We start from the raw sequence: 24,876 nt of genomic DNA on the forward strand, positions 1-24,876 counted from the left end.
TGATTTGGCCAACAAAGCTTTGTAGATGATACATTTTGATGCTTTCTTTGATCTGCTTCTGATCTCCTGTCGACCAAGATGAAAAGGAGATCTGAGATACTGTATGAAGTATGAAGGCCAGCCTCAGTCTGCCAGCAGGCACACATTGCTTTCATTTCATTATATGAGCTGTAATCCCTGAGCGTAGTGAGCCACCTACTGACAACTCTTGGCCATGTACGGAGAATAAAAGCTGAGGATGAAAGATGGTATGCAGTTAATGAAGTATGTTAGCAGCAACATCAGCGTTTGAATCACAAACAGCCAAACACGCTAGTTGTTCTGTTCCTAACACACCGAAGCCTGGGACAGAAGGTTTACCTGATATGTAATGAATCCCTCTCTAAGTGCCATTGCAGCATACTTTTCACTTGACCTGTCAGTAGTCGTAATGTGATGGCTGACAGATGTATGTACTCTGTTTTTGATAATGGTGTTTATTCTGACCGGGCTCTGCCCCAAGTTTTTATTCTTTGCATCTCTCAGATGAAATATCTGGTGGGTTCTTGAGGACGTGCCAAGATCAGATGAGTTATTAGGAATGTTTGGGCTGTCTGCTACATGCTGCCGTTACTGCAGCGTGGCTTTCCCTCATAAAAACAGTCCGTCTGCTTTCCTTTCCATCTTCAGCTTCTCTCTTTGTGCCTTTTTCTTTCACACAGGCTGCAGAAGCAGACATCTGAGAAAGCCAGGACCCTATAGAGAGGGAGAGAAGTGAACACAGACCAACAAGCATCTTTCCCTCTGGCACTATGCGCATCTGACACATATCTGGTAAGTATGGCCTGGTTTTTTTTTCTCTTGTAAATGTGGAGCTTTGCTTACAGTAGTTTTGTGTTTCTGCCTCTAAGGTGATCCCTTTTCTCACTGCAGTTAGAGAGGTAAATATGTCATTTTGGTATATTTACAGGATTTTTAGCTGCCATCTTTAATAGTATTTCAGAAAACATAACCGTAGTGGTAGATTGGTTATCCATAACCCATCACTGAGCTAAAACCAAGGGGTTTTTGGGATCCTTTCATTTTGTTAAATTTTAGTGATTCCAACAGACATATTGTCAATGTGTGTTTTTCCTCTTTCTTTTCTGACTGCAATTAGTAACTTCAGTTTTTAGACTATGCACCTTATTATAATATTCCTTAGAAAGTAAATGCTTTTCTTTTAAATTTAACATGATAAGGTGATTTTCCTTCTTTTTCAGATTTTCTTTGTTTTTTTTACCACCCTCCAATTCCAAATATGCAAAGTGAATTTTTAAGGGGGATTTATCTGGGCCCGAGAGTGGACTTTGCAGTGACAAAGATTCTGATCAGGATTTATTTACTTGTCAGTGGCACAAATGATGCCGAAGGGACCCAGATTCCTCTACGTAGTTTAAAGGCATATGAAAGACTTAAAAAAATGACTATTTATCCCAATGTATACAACTTGGGCAGATTTTGTGCTGTTTGCACAAAGTTATGCAGAAACAGAGTTAAAAAACACACAAAAAAAGATTCAGGGAAAAAGAATCTGTTCATATCTCTATTCAGACCTACCCTGAAGTTTAATGTGTAAAAAAATCTAAATTGATAGGTCACACAGCTGTCTCAGTGCAACTCAAACGCAACAAGGCATCAATAAGGAATTAGAGCAGAAAGTAAGAAATATTATTACAGACATAAGATTTAATAAAGGACAGACTCAGACTTGTAAACACAAGGGAGCTGTTGCTTCCTGCACAATCATTCACTGCTGTTCACCAGTAGGAGGGAAGCTGACATGATGCAATGCTGTTTGCTCTTTGTTAGGCAGCATGCAGCTGTGGAAGACTGCTAATGGTCCTTGAAGCACATTCCTTTTAAGAGAGAAACTACCCTCTGGTCTTGTCAAACAAAGATCAATAGATGTTAATTCATACTAAAAAGTTTTGGATCTCTTTTGATGATCATTTCCATTAATTGAAATACCTGCCACTCCAGATCCATAACTTCCCACAGCCGCGTAGCTGTTCTCTCAGCTGAGCACATTAACACGTTGCCTCTTTACCAGCGGCATCAAACTGACCTGATGTTTCACGGTTTAGATGTTCAACGTTTCTCCAGACATTCAGAACTGGTACTGCAATCCCACTTCGACTGCTGTGCTAAAAACGACATGTATGTACAATGACTCAAAACAGGGAGCAGAATTAAGATAAAAGCCAAGGAGCCAAGGAGCATCATCTAATGTAAAAAAAAACAAACAAACAAAAAAAGCAGTTTAAAAGATCCAAACACGTTTAAATCAGTCACTGGATTAACGGGTCAGATTGGGTAGTATTTATACATGTTGTCAAAGTGAATTTGTGATACTTAAAAAAAAACACACATGTTTCTACAGATCAGTAAAATTATTCTGATTTGTCAACCTGATCAATTAAGTCTGCACAATAACTTACTTTGTGCATTTCATTTACTACATCCTTTAATAGTTGTTTGACATGATCTCCAGCACAGAAAACATTTGTGTCGTCAGCAGATGGTACAATTGTTTTGTTTTTTTTTCATTTATGTTTTTCTAGGAATCCTTCCAGTCTGTTGGGAAAACAGTTTATTTTAAATCTTTGAAAATGGTGGCAGCAGGGAGACATGTCTGTAGTTAGTGAAGAGATGTTTCTCCTGTTCTGCTATAGTGGTTTTACCTAGGCTATTTTCATTTTACTTCGAAATGAACCCATTTGAAATAACACGTTGCTTATATACGTTAACGATTTAGAGATCCCATCGAGTACTTTCTTCAGCAATGTCCTAAACCTCAGGTGGATGTTTTAGTCCGACCTTTGTTTGCCAGATCGAGTGGTTCTGTTTCAGTCACAGCACCGAGGACCATTGAGCTGGAGGTTCTGTTTAACTTTAGTGTGGCTCAGGGACCTCTGTAGATACATCTGGCCCAGAATATACAGAAATATGGTTAAAGCTGTCTGCATTTTCATTTATTTTAAAATTATGATATTTCTATCAATAAAATAGGTTGGATATCCTGGTTTATTAGTTGTTTTTATTATACTATTTTGAATATTCCAGATTTCTTTGTTTATTTATTTTCATCAAATAGGTTTTTTTATTATAATCTTTATTGCAAGACATTAAAATGTTTATTTAATTTCTCATTTATTCTCTATTTACACCTTCTTAGTTGTTAACCTGATGTAACTTTTATAAAGTGTATTTTTCTTTTTGCAATCCTCTTACAATCCATAGATACATTTTATGCTTATTGTGTTTATTGTACACCTTCACTGGAAAATGTTTGTTATATAATTATATGAATATTGTTAGAGAAGCTTCATATGCTACATTAATACATTTTGTTGATGGATAGTATCGCACTTTACCTCCATTAGATCATTCTGAAATGTTTTCATTGATTCGTCTGTTTTTAATCTTCTGTAAAGATTTAGTTTTTCTGAATTTATTATTCTTGTAATTTCTGTCATATATTATAAAAACTTGTAAATGATCACTGAGGTTGCTGATCAATAATATGAATTGTGAAAATATTATCAATCAGGGTCCAGAATGGGATGTGGTTTTGCTGGGTCTTTTGTTTTCAGCAAATAGATTAAATACAATTACCCAGGGGCCTATAAGTCTATTTTATAGTCACCACATATAAATATAATTTAGGTTCCCCCCCCCCCCCCCCCCCCCCAGTAAATAGGTTCTCCATCTATTCATTGAAAGTGTCTATATTGGACCCAGGTGTTCAATAAATACAACTTATTATGACATTTTTATCCTTTTTTGTACACATTTCTATTGATCCAAACACATCATCAGTCACAGCTGTCATGTCTTCCATCATTTTAAAATTCAGTGATCTGTCCACTGTGTTCATCCAGGTTTCAGATGCTGAAAGTGTACATTCTTATGGCACGGGCAAGTCTCCTGGGACAGCAGCTGAGCCTAAAGGCACTCTTATCATCATCATAAATTAAACCTTCTCGTTTTAAAGGGTACATTGAAGAGGCCTGTTGTAATGATTTGTCCTCAAGTCTAGTGATATGTACTTATTCCGTCCACTAGGTGGTGCTGCAATATAGTAATAAAGGCACTAATGACCAAGATGTTGTAGAAAAGCTTTTGTTTCATTTGTTCAGCTTGTGTTTATGTCCAGAGAGCCGAGCAGGCTTTACTGCAGCTGAGAGCGATGAATGGTCTCCTGCGTTGAAGCTCGATGGTATGGGAATAATGGACCTTCCTAATGGCCAGTTAAGCATCTCCAACACTGCTGCAACGGCCTCAGAGGTAAGGCCACGCCTGCACCTCCGATTGATCAGCCTGGGATCGGAATCAGCCAATTTTTCCTTGATTGGCTCCGATTGATGATCAACCACCATGTTTGGTTTTTAAATGCATCAACCACTGCACACACCATCATGCACTTCTTCTGAGTTTAATAATAAGATAAGATACTGTATTGCCCATTAAATGCACACAAGATTGTAACTTTCCTTCATTGTCTAGCAAGAAAAGACCATAAATGCACAAAACACATAGCTATGTTATCTACATCCACCCACACAGAGTCATTCATGTCAAATACAGGGTTGCAACATATGCTTTGATGAATATGTTTGGATATTTTTGCAATTCCTTCATTTTCTGTTGGATTCTTTACTTCTACCTCCCGTTAAAGAACCTGCAGCTCATTTTTATGTGTTTATAGTGTTGAGGGAAAGAAAATCGGAATCATTTAAAATTGAAATCGGCAGACGTCGGTCAGTGCTCAAAGAAAAATGTAAACATCAGTTCTTCTCCGCATAGAGCCATTAGTTCTGACTTTTTTGTTCTCTGTTGTTTTTCCCGCACAGAAGAGCAGCAGCTCAGAATCTCTCAGTGATAAAGCATCTTCAGAGCTGAAGAAGAGTTTCGATGCCGTCGTGTTCGATGTGTTGAAGGTCACTCCCGAGGAGTATGCAGTGAGTCCGGTTTTAGGTGTTTGTAACTGTCTTCTTCCTGTCTACTTAAACCGCGTGTTCATTAAGCACCGATGGGAAGAGCTGAACAGAGACGGGAGGAGATGGAGTTATATGGGAGGAAATGAGGTCTGGTTCAGTAATAATTAATGATGTTTTGCAGTGCCAAGTCGGCATTAAGAGAATTCCCCCAGCTGCCACTGCACAAACTTCCCAGTGGTGTCTCTAAATAAACCTCAGAGTCATGGCTGTAATACACACTGGCTTCATTCTATGATTCCTTATTTACTTTATTATAATTAGAACGGGAAGATTTGTTTCAAAATGTTTGTATTCGATTGCTTTTTCCGCCATTTGTAACCACAAGATGGCAGTCTAGTCTTCATTTGTGTCTCAGCCTCCTCTCCTTCAAATTTAAAAGCATTTTTAATATACTTAATGTTCTACAGGTCCGCTTAGACCCCATAGTAAATGAGGTTTTTCAGATGTAAAAAGGTTTATTGGCAATTATTTTGACCTTTTGAGGGATTTGCTGTTGAGGGAAACTGTGACTTCTGTCTTTCGTTTCAGCTAATCTAACAGTTGCTGTGTTGTCTCCTTCAGGGCCAGATCACCCTCATGGATGCTCCTGTGTTCAAAGCCATCCAACCAGAGGTGAGTTACTACACTGTATGTAGAGATGGCAGCTGGTTTGACACCATTCTTTATATTGAGTGAGAGGCATTAGCTGGGCGTTCTCCGGCCACTCACCACAAACGTTATCTTTGTTTGTATTTTTATTACAAAAAAAAATTTATAGACATGCTTATTAGAATAATCAAAAATTTGCATTATTTTGGTTTTAACCGGGAAATGATGCAGTTCAACGTTGTTGACATGTTTTAAAAGATAGTACACACATTTCGCAAAATAAAACAGTGAGTCAATAATTTTGTCAAATGTCCATAAACTGGTATGTTTAACATGTCAGGTGGATTTGGTTGAGTCCTCAAATTAATCATGTATAAATAAGTAACATACAACTTCTTTATCAGTGATCTTCGGCTTTGGAATTTGAATGTCCTTACATTCCCCATAATCTCCTGGTATCACCCCAGCTCCTTGCTTTCACCTTTTATCTGAAACCAGAGCTTCCACACTGAGGTCCATATCACAGTGATGCAGAGGATGGGAGTCTCACCACTTCTTTGTATTAAGCACATGGAGAGTCGCTGTGATCTCATGCATCTTCCTCTTTGAGCTGCTGGGGCAGAGACTGATTACCAGCCTTTAGGGTTTACCAATGTAGCCTTATAAAAACAGCATGCACCACAGCTCAGTGGGATGCTGTAAAGTCTGAGCCCTGCTAATGCATATGTTCTTCACCCCAAAGCACAAACCTCTCTGGGTTTGTGAGGCTTTCTTTCACTGTCACACTGCTTCATGTTTTGCTGTTTTTTTTTTTGCAAATATAAAAAAGAACAGTTAAAGCTCTTGCAGAGGTTTAGTTCGGCATAGTTTGTCTGGCTTGTTCTGATTTTAATGATGCAAAATAAAAATGTGGGCTGCACGGTGGCACAGTTGGTAGCACTGTTGCCTTGCAGCAAGAAGGTCCTGGGTTCAATTCCCGGTCTTTCTGCATGGAGTTTGCATGTTCTCCCCGTGCATGCGTGGGTTCTCACCGGGTACTCTGACTTCCTCCCACAGTCCAAAGACATGCCAGTTAGGTTAATTGATCACTCTAAATTGACCTTAGGTGTATGAATGAGTGTGTGCTTGGTTGTTTGTGTGTTGCCCTGTGATGGACTGGCGACCTGTCCAGGGTGTACCCTGCCTCTCGCCCATAGACTGCTGGAGATAGGCACCAGCTTCCCCGCGACCCACTATGGAATAAGCGGTAGAAAATGACTGACTGACAAAATAAAAATGTATTCTGAGTAAAATTGAGCTAGAGTGAATATTTACATAGAAATCAGCCGCCTGATTGGGGTTGGTGGTGTGAGAAGGTGATGACAGCTGTGGTGTAGAGGGAGAGAAGGAGCAGAGTGTACACTTTTCAGAGGGACCCTGCAGGATCCCAGCAGGTGGCAATGCGGACCACTCTGTGCCCTCAATGCGATTTGGTCTCGCCACACGCGTTGAGAAAAAGTACGCTGCTATGAGTTACGTGAAGCCAGCTGGAGTTTCCACCACTGTCTTCATGGTGCCCTCGTTGCAAACACATAATGGAAAAAGCGGCCATGTATGCCTGCTGTGTCGCTCTGTTCACGGCCCAAATAGGAAAATATTCAATTAATTCCTTGAGTTGTGCAATAGTATTTTTATTGACATCCAGCCCATTTTTATCCTTTAACCATTTAGTTTCGTTGAATACAGTATAAATGTGAACTCATACAGTGCCTTCCAAAAGTATTCATACAGCTTGACCTTTTTCACTTTGGATCACATTACTACTACAAACCTCAATGTATTTTACTGGGATTTCATGCTATAGACCATCATTGAGTGGTGCAAAATTGTGAAGTGGAAGAAAAACAATTCAGTTTTCATAATACTTTGCAAATAAAAACCTGAATAGCGTGGCCACATGTTAATGGGATATGTCTACCAGCTTTTCACACCAAGACGCTGACATTTTAGTCAGAGTAGGGCTGAGAAGATTCCTGGAATGATTTGCATAACTCAGTCAATCAAATTCCTGGAGTCAAATTATCTCTCGAGGCTTCGTTGAACTCTGTTTAACTATTCAGCACACGGCCGGGTGGTTATTTGTGTTGCACAACGCTTTCGTCTACCGCTAATGACGACTTACGCTGCTGATATGTGCATGCCGTTTTGCAGTTATCAGCTATGGAGGGAGACTTTGTAGGAAGAGTAGTTGTCTTGCAATCAGAAGGTTGTGGGTTCGATTCAAGCTTCCTCCTGCCATATGTCCATGTGCCCCTGGGCAAGGCACTTAACCTCAAGTTGCCTACCAATCTGCGTATCGGTGAATGAATGTGTGAGCGTTAGTGAGTGCGATTGGGTGAATGTGGCTTTGAGTGGTCTGTATGACTGGAAAGGCGTTATATAAGTTCAGTCCATTTACCATTTACTTTAAGCTCAACAGAAAAAGAAAGCACAACACGTCCTCGATACTGCAACACCTGAGCAAGAAACATCCGCTGCATTTATTTCGATTTCTTATAAAAAACGTCTTAAGTAGTTAAGTGAAGAATCTGCAGAATGTGACAATTTTTTTTATTCAATTAATCGCCAGAATTGATAAAATATTCGATTACTAAAATGATTGTTAGCCGTAGCCCTAAAAGGGAGCATTTAAACATTTATTGCCACAGACTCTCTAAATGGGATTTAAGTATTTCCATTAACTCTGAGTAGCTTCAATTTGGAAGAAAAACCAGCCCCACAGCAAGACGCGGCAACCAGCGGGTTCACAGAGCTTCACAGAGCTGCTGTATTTATACTAAGATTAAATCCCACATCAGTCGACCCTGTTAATCAGGTGACTTCTTTAATCATTTGGTTTATTTTGGGGCATCAGACTAAAGGGGTTGAGTATAAATTATGTATCATGTACTGTATGTAGTGGTGGTCAGGGTACATAAAATTACCTGGACGTTTTTGGGTGTAACTTGACAAAATGTGAAAAGGTTCAAAAGGCATGAATACCTTTTGGAGGCATTGTATATCTTGTATAATTCTCTTTATATGAGAGAGTGGAAACAAGGCCATGATAGCTCTTGTTTCCACGATGCCGTTATGATGTAATTCTCATTTTATATAATAGTTTTAAGGGAGTTAGCATTCAGTTGGATATGTGCAAGATTTTTATTGCTTTTATAAACTTCAGCAAATCCAGATGTTGCTTCAAGGGTTGATTTTTAGTCTTTCAAATCTAATGTGCATTAAAATGAACATTATCAAGAACTTTCTTTCTTCATGTTTTTATGACCTTCGCCAGAGCTGATCAGCAGTGATGACAACAAGGAGGAGTGTCTTTATAGAGCATTTCGGCTTGTTTTGTAATCCGATTATTGCAAAATGTTAACATTACTTGGTCTGTCGGCACTTTTATTAAAATGTTTATTTATCCCCTCTCTGTCTCCATAAACAGTTCATAACTATCACAATATCACAGAATGAGACCTTGTGTGACAAGGAAAGAAGCTTTAGGAGAGTCTGTTTACTTGCCTAAATGATCCAGGCAACATTGCAGCAGAGCAGAAGATGTTAATAGGTTAAACGCTCCAACACAGACATGGAGCAGATGTATGGAGAAGAGCCCAGAAGGTCTAGCCAAACACTATGGATGAAAAACAAATTCTAACCTTCTGCCATGATGGCAGTGAATGAATACATGTGTCAGATACTGTGCGGAGCTGGTACAGGGCTCTCCCCTTACAGGTGTTAAATGTTTCGGATCATCAAACATTTATCTTGCAGCTTTCGAAGATAGCCTGGCTGAATACAAAATGCAGTTTTCATTTATAAAGGGACACCATCCAAGCCAATCAGCCCCTGTGTGAAAAGACATCTGCTTGTGCCACCTTTGGCAACAGCTGTCATCAAGTGTTTGCTCTTGCTGCCAATGAGTCTTTAACATCACTGTGGAGGACTTTTGGGCAACTCTTCTTAGCAGAATTGTATCCATTCAGCCAGATTTGAAAAACCTGTTTGAGATGTTACAGCTGATGTTGGATTGATTCCAGACTTTGACTAGGCCAGTTTCAAAGCCTTTTTTTAAAAATCTCTGGACTTCCTGGTCTGCTTCAGAACATCGTGCTGTTGCAAAATCCAAGAGCGCTTGATCTTAAGGTCACAAATTGAGGTGGACATTCTCCATCAGGATTTTCATGGTTCCATCAATCAAACAGCAAGACATCCAGGTCAAAAAAGAGTCCAAGGCCATCACACTGCCACAATGTCGGTACCATTTAATTGTTGTTATGATGTTCTTTTTCTGAAAAGCTGTTGAGTTTTATAAAAAATGTAACGGGAGGCACTCCTTCCAAAACGTTATACCTTCTGTCTCGAACGTTCAAAACATATTTCCCCCAAACGTCTTTGAGACCATCAAGGTGTTTTTGGGCAAATTTGAGATGTATCTCCACCCTGATGGATGTCTCATCTGTTGGTAAATTTCTTCACATAGGAAGCATGTTGATTTTTGAGCATTTCTTTGCCTGCTTCATGTTGTCAGATAGGCTCTATTTAAGTGGTTTCTTGGTTGCATAGGAGAAGTGTGTGGCATATTGAATTGAACTCCGTTTTCATAAAAATGTGGTTAATTACAAGTTATATATGATTTAACATGGGGTAATTACTTTTTCCACTCAAGAACATGTTGGTTTTGGATTGCTTTTGAAACACTTAATAAATGAAATCATAGTTTGAAAACTGCTTTCTAATCTGGTTATCTTTGATATTAATATGATAGATAATCCGATTCATTTTAGTCTGACCAAAAAAACAAGAGCAGAATAAATCTGTAAACGTACAAATATGTTTTCTCAGCAACATTATAAAGTGCAGCCATCACACTGGGACAGGAAGCAAACATCTTGTATCGTATGATGAAGGAAACTGTCAGGAAACATCCTGTACTTGAAGAGGTCTGCAGCTCTCTTCAATTTCGATTCAAATTTGCTTTAAGGGAGGCATCTTCAACACACATCTCACTGTGACATGGCAAACAATCCCAAAATCAAAATGATTTTTGTAATTCATGGGGGCCATTTCTACATGAACGGGACGGACCCGCTAACGGCTGTGTGGTGAAAGCCATTTATTCTGTACCAAGAAATGAATTGCTCAGTTAGGAGCGCTGGCAGGTTTTTTTTTTTTTTTGGGACAGTCCAATGATCTATACTGCAGAAACAGACTGTCATTTAATTTACAGCTCCCCCATGAATGGCTGTTATGTTCCTTGGCTGTTGGTTAGCAAAGTGAAATGCCATTAAAATAAAATATGATAACATGGATCACAGGGAGGAGGGAGAGGCAGGGATACAAGGGACTAGAAGGAAATCTCTCCCTTCATCTAAATCCACGAAGCGGCGGTTACTGGTGGGTTGGAGCCTTGGCGGCTTCATTTAGCTGAGCTGAGCTTTTGCATCAGGAGAGAAGGAGATGAAGTGGTGTGTTGAATGAAAGTCTATAAGAACTTTTTGGTTTCTATTGTTTTTTTCTTGAATCATTTCTTTCTTCTTTCTGTTTTTCCAATCCTGTAACCGGACACGCTGCTGACGATTTGCAGCTGGATGTTTATGAAAAGTGGCTGAGAGAAAAAGAGAGTGAGTGATGGAGAAGGGCTTCAGGGGGAGAGCTCTGCCTTTTGTTTTTAACACAAGAGCCATGGTAACAGCCAAGCTGAGTGATTTAGTGGCTTTGGCCCGCAAACTTTGTTCCAGCTCTCAGGGAACAGCAGCCAGGTTGCGTTTTACATACCGCTGAGAAGTATGTGGTTTTTCCTCACATGTCTGAACACCCAGAGTCAGATCACCTCTGAACATGCTGAAGGTCACGCAGAATGATGACTCGTAGTTGAAAGCAGGTAATGTTTCATTTTCACAAGCCTGTCTAAACTTTATTTTCCCCCACATTCAGTTCAAAATGACTCCATCTCTTCCCACATTTAGGTTACACAGCAGTAATAAGTTCATCAGTCTGTTGAACTGAAAAGGTTCAGTCAGTCACAGGTATGAGAATTAATCCAGGAATTAAGGTAAGCAAGAGTATATGCAGCATACGTTATTCCCGTAAGATCGAAGACTGTTTTTTTGTTTATCTTAATTAAACCAGGAAAGGACTGATTGGGAACAAAAATCTCTTTTGCAAGAACTTCTTGGTCAAGTCAGGGGGTAGCGCAAGAAAACTCTTTTAAAACATTTGATATACAACAAACAAGACACTCAGCCATAAAACCTAAAGGAGAATACATCAAGACTAAAAGTACCATAAAGGTCTAAAAAAGTATCATAAAATTGAGAAAAAACAGCTGAGAGTCTGATGTGGAAGTTTTTTAAGAAGAGATTTAAACAAATATACGGTAACAAACAACTGCAGATTGAAGCTTTGTAGTTAATTCCCTGCAGAGCAATGCTGTTTTCCCTGTTCAATACGGACCCGCGGAACAGACCGTATTGAATAAGCCTTGAGAAAGAATATGATCGCTTCAAGTGTATGTGGGCCTGTAGGCATGATAGAAGCAGTCCGAGAACTGCCCCACACTAAAACGAATAGATGAATTTCCTTTAAAACAAGCCAAGCTTACAGAGCTCTCTTTTTTGCATCACTGGAAATCAACAATACTGGCGCTCCAACCAGCTCATGAGATGCCATGCATGATGTTGCCTTCACAACAGCTACATTTCTGGGTAATCACAAACTTTTTTTAAACGATCAGTGATCAGCGTAGAATTTTCCAGTCCAGTTTTGACTCTTCCGTCTATCCATCCATTTGTTTATCTGTCAGGGTAATCCAGCTTTAAAATAAAGCTTTCCACTGACATCTCCCTCTCTGTTGGAGGCGGCGTCTCTGCACAAAATTCTGTTTGCTTTCTATGAACACCTCTTTACACCTCTTTTTGCTTCCTCACTTGCTTCCTCACTTACTTCACTCAGCAACAACCTCCACACTGAAGAAGGTTGCTGCTACAACAGAAATGCTCCCAGATTATCGTGGCTCAGCTGAAAATTGGTCTATTTTGCACGCTGACTAATTTCTCAGGGCATCAGTAGTAAAATGTCCTTTTCACATGCCAAAGATACAGTAGTTGTGAAAAAGCGTGATGAATAAAAACAACCTATAAAATCTCACCTTTGCACACGTTACAGCTCAGTTCAGTCCTCTCCAGTATCACTGATTTGTCTGGTATGAAGTTGAAGCTCTCTAGAAATTTCCTGTTACACCTCGTTTTCTGCCATAAAACTCTCATTTTAGCTGCAATGTGTTAAACAAAAAGCCACAGCTGAAAATTTCAACTTCTCCCAAGACAGAGAAAAGATCTGGGCTGCAGATCAGATGCTTTTAATGAACTTTTTCCTTTGTTCTCTCAGCCGAGGCATTGAGAATCAATGAGTTGGTTCTGCTGCTAACTGGTTTTGGAAAAACCAAGAAGACCAAAGTTTGACCAGTGGTTTGGGTTCCTCAGAACAGCCAATCAGAGGCCAAATTAAACCACCACTACCGTTTGCCTCTGGCTATTAATATGCATACAGCAGTTCACACATGCATCGTGTTGAGGGTGATATACAAGTGTTGCTAGGTATAATGGAGTCCAGTTTTAGCCACAAAATGTAATGTAAACTCAACCCTGACACATTCAGTTGTCGTCAGATTTGATGGGAAGTGTGTGGAAGAAGCCATCACAGTACCAACTGTCTCTAGGCTGTTAGATCGCTGGTTTACAGCTCAGTTTAGATCCTCATAGTCTGCACATGTTGTTTACACAGTGATTGCTACGCAACAAAAACAAGAAAGAACCCCTGCTACACTGCAGCCTGTCAGCACTGCGCTCTGGAGACATTCATCAACTGTAAAAGTGAGAGAGAAAATAATGCTTTGGCAGGAGAGACAGAAAACCACTGACAAGTTTCCATTGTCTGAAAGGATTTCTTCCACCACTGTTGAATTAACTTCTTCATTATATTTAATGCCTTCTTCAAGTGTGAACAGACAACTATGAGGAGAATAATCTTTAACAGATTCTTTGATGTGCCAGAAAAAGAAACTACAAAAGTAGAGATGCACCAATAAGGGATTTGTGACAGATTTCCTACACTTCAGGCTAAAACCTTGGAACCAACTTCTTCTCCAGGTTTTTTCTCGTGAAGCCTTTCAGTTGTATGGATTTTGGGATGCATTTACTGCACAATCAGACTTTGCTTTGATCAATATCGATATATTGTCTTAATGCATCGTTAAGCATGCATTGTTACCAGGCTAGTGCTGAATAAATGTCAACAAAAGAAAAGAATCCCTGAGCTTAGGGTTAGGATGATTTGCATGTTGGACAGGTTCTGTGCAAAAGTGAAAACAAATCAGTTTGCATGTTGTATAAATACTCCTTCCTAAATACTAGTTACAAAGTCTAAGCAAGAGAAGTCCACATATTTACTGAAAGTTACTCTTTTATAATAATCCTGCATATTAAGTTGCATATTCTACCAGTAGAGCTATGATGTTGCTTCTGAACCTGTTGCCTGTTCTGCATCTCTGGTCTTTCCAAAGCTGTGACCTGCAGACTTTTGTTATAGCCGACTCCAATGTTGTTTTTAAGATCTATAAAGGGCTAAAGTTATTTCTCTCTCGCCACCCTTTGGTCACTACTCATCTATAGTTAAGGAAAATATTAATTATATTCTTGACAGATTTAGTTATTTTCATTCAAAAGGTTTGTTTCTGATTCAAAAAGACAATGTTTAAGGGGTATCCTATTAGAGTAAAAAATTGTTTATAAAGTTTAACGAAAAATACCATCTCAAACAAATGTTCCTACCCTTCTCAATAATCAGTGGAAATACTTTATTAGCATTACAGCAAACACTTCGTATAGGTGCCGACCTGCTTTTTGCACTTTTCCACTGTTATTTTGATTATTCATGTTATGCAATGGAGATCCAAGTCTTTGGGGTTAGAAGGTCTCATTGCCATCATGCTAATCTTTATCTCCCATCAGATTCTCTTTCAGATTCAAGTCAGGACTCTGATTGGGCCACTCCCAACATTTTAATATGTCTTCCAGTCACACGAAACATGATTGTGAATTAGTTTTATCGCACTAACAGTGTGTGTTAAGGACTGCTTGGATCCAATATTTGATAGAATGTTGCAATGCATCCATGCTGGGTTTATCAATGATATACAGGTCCTTCTCAAAATATTAGCATATTGTGATAAAGTTCATAATTTTCAATAATGTCATGATGAAAATTTAACATTCATATATTTTAGATTCATTGCACACTTACTGAAATATTTCAGGTCTTTTATTGTCTTAATACGGATGATTTTGGCATACAGCTCATGAAAACCCAAAATTCCTATCTCACAAAATTAGCATATTTCATCCGACCAATAAAAGAAAAGTGTTTTTAATACAAAAAACGTCAACCTTCAAATAATCATGTACAGTTATGCACTCAATACTTGGTCGGGAATCCTTTGGCAGAAATGACTGCTTCAATGCGGCGTGGCATGGAGGCAATCAGCCTGTGGCACTGCTGAGGTCTTATGGAGGCCCAGGATGCTTCGATAGCGGCCTTTAGCTCATCCAGAGTGTTGGGTCTTGAGTCTCTCAACGTTCTCTTCACAATATCCCACAGATTCTCTATGGGGTTCAGGTCAGGAGAGTTGGCAGGCCAATTGAGCACAGTGATACCATGGTCAGTAAACCATTTACCAGTGGTTTTGGCACTGTGAGCAGGTACCAGGTCGTGCTGAAAAATGAAATCTTCATCTCCATAAAGCTTTTCAGCAGATGGAAGCATGAAGTGCTCCAAAATCTCCTGTTAGCTAGCTGCATTGACCCTGCCCTTGATAAAACACAGTGGACCAACACCAGCAGCTGACACGGCACCCCAGACCATCACTGACTGTGGGTACTTGACACTGGACTTCTGGCGTTTTGGCATTTCCTTCTCCCCAGTCTTCCTCCAGACTCTGGCACCTTGATTTCTGAATGACATGCAGAATTTGCTTTCATCCGAAAAAAGTACTTTGGACCACTGAGCAACAGTCCAGTGCTGCTTCTCTGTAGCCCAGGTCTGGGGAATGCGGCACCTGTAGCCCATTTCCTGCACACGCCTGTGCACGGTGGCTCTGGATGTTTCTACTCCAGACTCAGTCCACTGCTTCCGCAGGTCCCCCAAGGTCTGGAATCGGCCCTTCTCCACAATCTTCCTCAGGGTCCGGTCACCTCTTCTCGTTGTGCAGCGTTTTCTGCCACACTTTTTCCTTCCCACAGACTTCCCACTGAGGTGCCTTGATACAGCACTCTGGGAACAGCCTATTCGTTCAGAAATTTCTTTCTGTGTCTTACCCTCTTGGTTGAGGGTGTCAATAGTGGCCTTCTGGACAGCAGTCAGGTCGGCAGTCTTACCCATGATTGGAGTTTTGAGTGATGAACCAGGCTGGGAGTTTTAAAGGCCCCAGGAATCTTTTGCAGGTGTTTAGAGTTAACTCGTTGATTCAGATGATTAGGTTCATAGCTCGTTTAGAGACCCTTTTAATGATATGCTAATTTTGTGAGATAGGAATTTTGGGTTTTCATGAGCTGTATGCCAAAATCATCTGTATTAAGACAATAAAAGACCTGAAATATTTCAGTTAGTGTGCAATGAATCTAAAATATATGAATGTTAAATTTTCATCATGACATTATGGAAAATAATGAACTTTATCACAATATGCTAATATTTTGAGAAGGACCTGTATTTGGCCAGTTGGATGGACTATAACTGTCCTTGATGCCAACAATTGATGTTTGTCTTTAGGGGCTGAGATGGTAAAGGTCATGAGGAGTGACGGGGTTAGTGTTTAATATTAGAGAAAGAAAATATAGATTAACTGTAATCAATGTCATTGCAATTTTTAGTAACAGCATTGCCATTAAATATTTTGTTGATGTCACGAAGGACCAAATGATTAAGGATTTCATGTTTTAAACTTTCTTTAGCAATCTTGCATTAGAAGTTTGCAGGGTTGGCCTCAGTTTTCGTAAACGGTACATTCCATCTGATTTCCTGAGGGAACGTAGACCTTTTCCCTGAAGCAGTGTTGTGATTATGAATATGAATATATTATTTAATATTAATACTATTAATATTTTTTATTAAATAATATTCCAGTCTGTCAAGTGTTTCCTGTGAATACCAGCCCAGTAAGGCGGTGGTATTAGGACAGAATAGAAAGGTGTGAGACGAGCTCTTACTTTATTGAACAGCAAAACTCTGCAAACACATGGAATTAATTCACATAATTTCTTAAAATACAAGAATTTATTAACAAAAATAAGTCAACTCAAGTCAAACATATTTCAATTAACAAACCCTTTACTATGCTAAAACAATCCAACTAAACTACCAAGTAGAATTAAGAAATAACGAAGAGTAATGGGCTATGTACAATATAAACAAGTTGATTAAAGATGAATGAAAATCATGACCAAAAGAGTGATGCAACTTTACCATGAAATATTTATGTGTGAGAACCAATGATTATCTTGAAGAATCTGGAAGTGAAGTTAAGTTAGTGTTGGAACTAACTTAGGCAATAATCAGCAAACGTTTAGACAACCCTTCACAATGCAAGATCAGATAAAATATTATTTTAATAAAATAATATTTTAAAGAATGATTTGCTGAATAAAACCAATTTTCTGAATGGCCATTTCTCAACGGTGTTTAATTAGCTGCCTTTATTTATTAAAATAATATTTAGGGAAATATTAAGGAAATAGTAAAATAATATTTAAGGAAATATTATTTTGAATAAGAACCAAATCTTTCTGGAGAAATGGGGCTTAATGGTGTTTACTTAGTTTTCAAGTTTAGTAAAATAATATTTAGGGAAATATTATTTTCTAGATTAAAAAACTAACAACCCTTTTGGGTAAATATTTTTTAGCAGGCAAGGACGTGTTCTTAGCTGTTAGCGGTTAAAGCTAACAAAAGAAGCTTATAGCTTATCATCAGAATCAAACACATACGTTTAAAATACTAATAAAAGGGTTAAAATGTATAAGCGTGGAAGGCGCGTTATGGTCGATCTTCTGTGTTTAAAATCACCCTTTAAATAAAGTTTGTCTTAACTAAAAAAAAAAAAACCCAAACTGAGCACATGTGCTGAGCTGATAATCTGCTAGCTCTAAGATGGCTGAGTTTTCAACAAACAAAATTAAACGAAAAATGTTTAGATTATTTCATTCTAAATTACTTCTCTCTCTGCCCAAAACACAACCTCTTACGTGAACCGTGCTGATGAAAAGTTGTCCGGGGCAACGAAGTTGAAGGAAGCATCCACAGTGAACAAAGGGTTAACTTGCTAACCTCCGTAGCTGTGGGGTGGGGCGGCTCGTTCTCTTGGCCGGCCAAACTGCACGTTACTGCTGTAACCATGGTGATGCGGTCCCATTGTCCTTCCTTCAGACCGGGAAAACTGCTCCACTCTGCGTCGTAGAGACAGGGTCTCTGCTGGGAACTCTCTGGAACACAGTTTGCTTCTGTAGACCTCAGAGAGAAAAGTCAAGCAACGCTTGTACCTTAATTACCCACGTTCATGAATGAATACCGGATACATATATAATATAGTATCAGCATGCAGAATTTGCATGCATGCCACTTGAAATTAAATATCAAATATTCCGTCCAAGGACTCTTGCAATTGTGAAATTGTGATCATAATTGAGGTTGATACCTGCAGCTCTAGTTTCTCTCTAGAGGATTTTCAGATTTTTGAGTTTCTGACTGGCTGATAACAGGTCAGATCTGTTCAAGCTGAAAATCGACCCATTTCAGTTACCATCTTGACATCTCTATGCACGAGTCAATAAATATGTCTATTCCTGGAAGAAAAGAACCATCTGTAGTTTGCAGTAAAGGTTGCTACTATTTCAAAGGTGTTTTAACGTTGTAAAGCTGAGGAAAAAATTTATTAAAGCAGATTTTTATTTTTCCTCTCCTTCTCTTATCTTTTCTACCCTCCGTGTTTTTCCTGGCCTGCAGATTTGCAGGGAGTCAGATCTGCAGGCCTATAAATTAGGTATAACCAGACAGTCAGCCCAGGGTTCCTCCATCTCACTTCATCCTAAAGCACCAATCAGCAAAGAGACACAACTCACATCATTTTTCATGGCGGTCCTTCCCATTATCCCCAGTTAATCTTGTCACGGCAATATTGCCCTTTCGTGCTGCAAACGTTTTTTTTGTTCTTTTTTCTTCTCGGGCTCAGTTTCTACCCCTTCTCCTCCGTCTCGTTTTTTCTCCCCTCATAAAGTTCCTCATCTTTATCAGCGCTTCTTGTCTTGGCCCTTTGCCTCAAAAGTAGGGCTCCACGGGGTCCCGACACAGTTTTCCACTTACAGAGCAGGCAGTAAACAAAGGGAATTCTTGTGGCATCTCACATGAGCTCATGGCAATTAGTGGCTGAAGTGCAGCTGGCGCGGTCTTCACTTTGTTCGAACCCACAACAGATTCAGAGTGTTATTGTTCAGTTGTGGATCTCCTTCATCTCGGTGTCTCTGTTTGGATGTGTCTTTTATGTCATTTAATCTTATTTGTAGATAACTGCACATTCTCAGGTCCCTTAATTGCTCGGCCAGAAGTGACATCAGTTATTTTTTGACAGCCTCCCATGTTAATTATACTCCAGCGAAAGTGTTGATGCAGTCAGCTTCACTCAGCCCCGCAGGACTATACTTAAAAGAAAAAATGCTGTTCAGCTCAACCAGCATGAGGAAATGACAGGCTGTCTGTGGTTTAGCAGAGTAAGTTATTTTACGGCACGGCTTTACTGCAGCGTTTAAAACGTTCGCCTTTCAAAGCCTTTCTCCAAGCACTCCAGTGGTTTCTTTTTTCTTCTTTTTGCTGCCAGGGGGTTGTGTCAGGCCTGAGTGTGAGGACTAGAAAGCCGTAAAAACACAAGAAAATAAAGGAAATTAAATCCTAATAGGTTTTGGAGAGGCTGTGGATCAGTGCTGCTTAAATGTATGAGGCTACTTGACTTTCTAATAACTAAACTGAAAAACAGAAAAGGTTTAAATAGCTTCAACTGTAAAACTACTGGATTATTGCTGTGAGGGGTCCTGTGGGTTGTAAAAATGTTTGTTGGTACCCCTGGTACAGATGCGTGAAAAGCTGTTCAATCAATGACATTTTTTTATGTTTGCGATTGTAGGAAAGAAAAGGTGTTTTCCTTGCAAACAGCTGGTTGGCATCCCAGTATAATGGATGAAATAAAGACTCACCGTCCTCCTCACAGCCTTTGGTGGCAACTTGCATATGGATCCCTGTCCAGCCTTGTGGCTAAAAGAAATGGGCCTCTGTGCCATATTTACAAGGTTCCTATACAGTCTGGAGATGTACAGAATTTGATTTCAGTATTTTTTCTGGAGAAGTATGACAAAGAAAATAGGAGTGGGTGTTTTTATTTCCAGACCTTATTACCTACAGGGGTTGGACAATGAAACTGAAACACCTGGTTTTAGACCACAATCATTTATTAGTATGTTGTAGGGCCTCCTTTTGCGGCCAATACAGCATCAATTCATCTTGGGAATGACATATACAAGTCCTGCACAGTGGTCAGAGGGATTTTAAGCCATTCTTCTTGCAGGATAGTGGCCAGGTCACTACGTGATACTGGTGGAGGAAAACGTTTCCTGACTCGCTCCTCCAAAACACCCCAAAGTGGCTCAATAATATTTAGATCTGGTGACTGTGCAGGCCATGGGAGATGTTCAACTTCACTTTCATGTTCATCAAACCAATCTTTCACCAGTCTTGCTGTGTGTATTGGTGCATTGTCATCCTGATACACAGCACCGCCTTCAGGATACAATGTTTGAACCATTGGATGCACATGGTCCTCAAGAATGGTTCGGTAGTCCTTGGCAGTGACGCGCCCATCTAGCACAAGTATTGGGCCAAGGGAATGCCATGATATGGCAGCCCAAACCATCACTGATCCACCCCCATGCTTCACTCTGTTCATGCAACAGTCTGGGTGGTACGCTTCTTTGGGGCTTCTCCACACCGTAACTCTCCCGGATGTGGGGAAAACAGTAAAGGTGGACTCATCAGAGAACACTACATGTTTCACATTGTCCACAGTCCGAGATTTGCGCTCCTTGCACCATTGAAACCGACCTTTGGCATTGGCATGAGTTACCAAAAGTTTGGCTATAGCAGCCCGGCCGTGTATATTGACCCTGTGGAGCTCCCGACGGACAGTTCTGGTTGAAACAGGAGAGTTGAGGTGCACATTTAATTCTGCCGTGATTTGGGCAGCCGTGGTTTATGTTTTTTGGATACAATCCGGGTTACCACCCGAACATCCCTTTCAGACAGCTTCCTCTTGCGTCCACAGTTAATCCTGTTGGATGTGGTTCATCCTTCTTGGTGGTATGCTGACATTACCCTGGATACCGTGGCTCTTGATACATCACAAAGACTTGCTGTCTTGGTCACAGATGCGCAAGCAAGACGTGCACCAACAATTTGTCCTCTTTTGAACTCTGGTATGTCACCCATAATGTTGTGTGCATTTCAATATTTTGAGCAAAACTGTGCTCTTACCCTGCTAATTGAACCTTCACACTATGTTCTTACTGGTGCAATGTGCAATCAATGAAGACTGGCTACCAGGCTGGTCCAATTTAGCCATGAAACCTCCCACACTAAAATGACAGGTGTTTCAGTTTCATTGTCCAACCCCTGTATTCCATTATCTAAAAGATGTCTTCGTTTTCTTGCTTCCTTTGATTCTGTCCTTTGTTTCCTTCATTTCTTAGTTTCTCTTTTTCCTTCCTCTGTATACTTCCTTTCTTTTGTCCTGCTTTCCTTCATGCTATCCTTCCATCCTGTTGTTCTCCATCCTTTGCTTCCCTTTTTTGTTCTATCCTTTCTTCCTTGTGACAAGTGTCCTTTTCTTCCTTCCTTCCATCATTTGGTGTCTTGTCTTGCGCTTTTGGTCATTTCATTCCACCCTTCTTAGTGTCCATCCTTCTTTCGTGCTTTCCTTCATTCTGTTCTTCCGTCATTGCTTTTGTCTTCCTTCCTTCCTTCTTTCATTCTTGTTCTTTCTTTTATTTCTTCCTTTTATCTTTTCCTGACATTTAGATTTTAAAAATAATCAAAAAAGACATGAGAACTCTGGAATTTGTACATGTTAAATGTGTAGGAACCTGTTTAAAACCCCAGAGAAACTGAAAGTCATGCATGCTTTGGTCAGCTTAAAAAAATGAAAGAAATGTTAGTGAACAAATGTGCTCGCATCAAAGGTTGGATTTTTCAAAATCTCTCAGTATGAGATTATGCTACTGCATTAAAAGATGAATTTATACTTGTGCTTTTACATGATTACCCATGTGGCAAGAACTGTATGTCTGTCTTGTTACTGCGTCGCCTACCTGCCTGGGTGGCAAAGCAGAGGGCAGAGCTGTGAGGCACAGAGAAAACAAACCAACCTGCCTCTAAATATAGGAGGTCTTTGTTTAAAGTATTGATGCAACAGTTATTTTTTTGTAAAATGAATAGTGAAATTAGCCAAAATGTGCTGCTTTCTTTGAACTCCATCTCATTAAAGGACAAGACAACTAAAGAAACCTGTGATGCTTCACACCGCAAATAAAAATCTTTTTGGAAAGATTCTCTTGGTTCTTCGACAGAGTTTCAGTTTTATAGCCTTTTTCCCTTTTCCATATCTTCATTCTTAACTGTTGAACATAGACTTGGGGTCTCACCCACGCATGAATGTCTGCTTTTAACATCTGCATTTGATATACAGCCTCTTTGCCTCAGAGATTTACCCCTGAATGAACACAAGCTTTCTTTGCAAGAAAAGGATCCCTGATAAAGTCCATCTCGGGGAGCTCTGAGAAGTTTGCTTCCAGACAGTCTCACCGCGTCACGGGGGTTATTGTGTTGGAGAGCCGCAGCCTGATTCAGCTGTTTAGACCATATTCCATGTGAGCCGGGTTTAGGAGGAGGGCTTACACGGAGTTTCCACAACTGTTATGTCATTGTCCCTGGCCTCTGCGACATCCAGTGGAGGGCCCAAGGAGGAACTGGGTTCCCCTTGGACTGTATGTGTGGTCTCCGCGTTTACCTCATCGCTGAGGACAGCAGCTGAAAGCCAAACGGAGTCCAGTCTGGTACTGAAACAGAAACAAATAAATGTTTGTGTGTTGATGGAATTTTCTCTGTTCAGCTTTCAGTCATGTTTTTAATCAAGTACACTGAAAACAGCCTCTCTGCTGGTGCTTGCACAGCTGCTGCTACTTTGTCAGACCAGTATTAGATCATTTATTCACTTTTAAATAAAAAGCAACCAATAAAAATCTAAGCAACCTCATCCTCATAACTCTCATAAGCTACAATAGCTCAAAAATTCCAGTCGCAACTCATGTTACTGTTTGCCGCCATTTTTGTGTGGTGAATCAACGTGGGGCACCATGGTTTCAGGGTTCTTGCCTTTATACGATAAATTATAAGATATGAGATATTTTAGAGAAACGCTGGGAATATAAAAAGTAGAAATGCATCAGTCAGAACTTTGGTGCTGATTTTTATTTTTTGACCAGCTTTAACCTTTTAACCCTTAGGTATTTGTGTGAGGAGCAGAGGCAATGTCACACCATGTGTGTGAGATCATTTGCTGTTAAAAACGGATGTTGCTATTTATTAACAAGGACAAAATGATTATGCAGCTAACATTTTAAACTGTCTTTAGGATCTTATTGGTGTGGCTAGCACAACAAGCTTTGCTGAAGCAGCACTCTCCACATGTCTATCCTGTGAAATATTAGTCCTGACTTTACCTCAAAGTTTTCCCAAAGTCAACATTTCCAATTCTAGCATGTTCCATAACTGAGTGAGGTGGAAAGGCTAGGAAAAAACAAACATTTTTGCTGTACCCTGTGCAGCCCACCTGTTATGTGCTGCAAGTCTTGCTAGCTTCTTACATTTCTATTTTGTCCAAGCCTTTTTCAAACACCTCACCGATGCTGAAAGTAGTTCACTTAGAGTCTTCTGCCTTTAGTGCCAAGGTCCACACTAAAGAGTGTTGTCATGAGCAAGTGGGGAAAGAAGAGTGGGATACCTCGATAGGTTGTAAGCCTATCACAGGACGACAAACAGAACAAACGTCTATGCACCTAGTTTCGGTCCCTAAGGCCAATTAGCCTTGCATATTTCTGGACTGTGAAAGAAAGCTGAAGAGATCCCATGCAAGCACAATAAGAACATACAAACTCTATGCAAACTCTGGCTGGGATTAGAACCCAGGACTTTATTGCTGCGAGGCTGGAAGGTCAGTCCACATTAGAAACAGTGTTAACTTAAAACGAGTGTTAAGTGGCACTGCTTTAGTTTGCACAACATGACTGTCTGCCAGCAAATATTTCCTAACAGCCAAATGTACCTCTCTGTGAGCAAAGGGAAAAATGTAGTTGCCTTCTTTCAGCCAGCTGACTGGCATTGCGCAGCAGCTGGTGGGGGGAGGGGGCGGCTCTGCAAAACTCCGGTTACTGTGGCACTTTTTTAGTAACAAGCCTATGCCTGAAGTTGAATTTGGTTATTTTGAAGACACCGATTTGGTCGTTTTCTTTGGTTTTGTTTTTTATTTATTTAGCACCCGAACAAATCCTAAAAGTTTGTATCGGATTGTGCTGAAATGTGTAGTTTGTGCTGCTCTTCTTGTGACTGTAAGCCTTGTGACAATGTCATGTGAGAGAAGCCTCTCGGCATAATCTGCGCTGTATATATCTGTATATATTTTAGACAGACATGTTCTTGTATGACCTCATCTGTTTGTTTTTCCTTTCACTCTTTCATCCCTCTGAGTCTTTGACTAAATCCTGTTTCCACTCATTTGTTCTTTCTCCTCCTCATCATTTGCTTTCCTCTGTTATCATGTCCTGGTCCTTCCCTCCTTTCCATCTCCCAAAGCAAATCCTCCAAATACACTGTGAAATACATTAGTAAAATGTGTGTGTATACAAAATTCCCTTTGTTTCAGAGCATAATCTGTTTTTTTGTTGTTTTATAGGAGCTGTCTAGCTGTGGCTGGAACAAGAAGGAGAAGCACAGCTCTGCTCCAAATGTTGTGGCCTTTACCCGCAGGTTCAATCAGGTGAGACTCAAACATTCTTCACACACACAGTCCAATCTAAAGTCTCGCCCAAAAACGAAAAGA

The 24,876-nt window shown here is 39.9% G+C and overlaps 1 protein-coding gene across 7 annotated transcripts in view; it reads left to right on the forward strand.

Moving 5' to 3' along the window:
* ralgps2 (Ral GEF with PH domain and SH3 binding motif 2) overlaps positions 1 to 24,876 on the forward strand; it is a 97,231-nt gene that overhangs the window by 24,963 nt on the left and 47,392 nt on the right. For 6 of the 7 annotated variants that reach the window (XM_047375859.1, XM_047375864.1, XM_047375863.1 and 3 more), the window contains exons 2-6: positions 702 to 813; positions 4,178 to 4,308; positions 4,875 to 4,982; positions 5,583 to 5,633; positions 24,730 to 24,813. In XM_047375859.1, the coding sequence (XP_047231815.1) occupies positions 4,243 to 4,308; positions 4,875 to 4,982; positions 5,583 to 5,633; positions 24,730 to 24,813 (309 nt within the window). In that variant the 5' untranslated portion in view covers positions 702 to 813; positions 4,178 to 4,242. Of the gene's footprint in view, positions 1 to 701; positions 814 to 4,160; positions 4,309 to 4,874; positions 4,983 to 5,582; positions 5,634 to 24,729; positions 24,814 to 24,876 lie in introns of all 7 variants that reach the window. The other variant, XM_047375860.1, reaches the window with a different exon arrangement.

The sequence above is a fragment of the Girardinichthys multiradiatus genome, chromosome 9, assembly GCF_021462225.1.
Source record: "Girardinichthys multiradiatus isolate DD_20200921_A chromosome 9, DD_fGirMul_XY1, whole genome shotgun sequence".
Lineage (NCBI taxonomy): Eukaryota > Metazoa > Chordata > Actinopteri > Cyprinodontiformes > Goodeidae > Girardinichthys > Girardinichthys multiradiatus.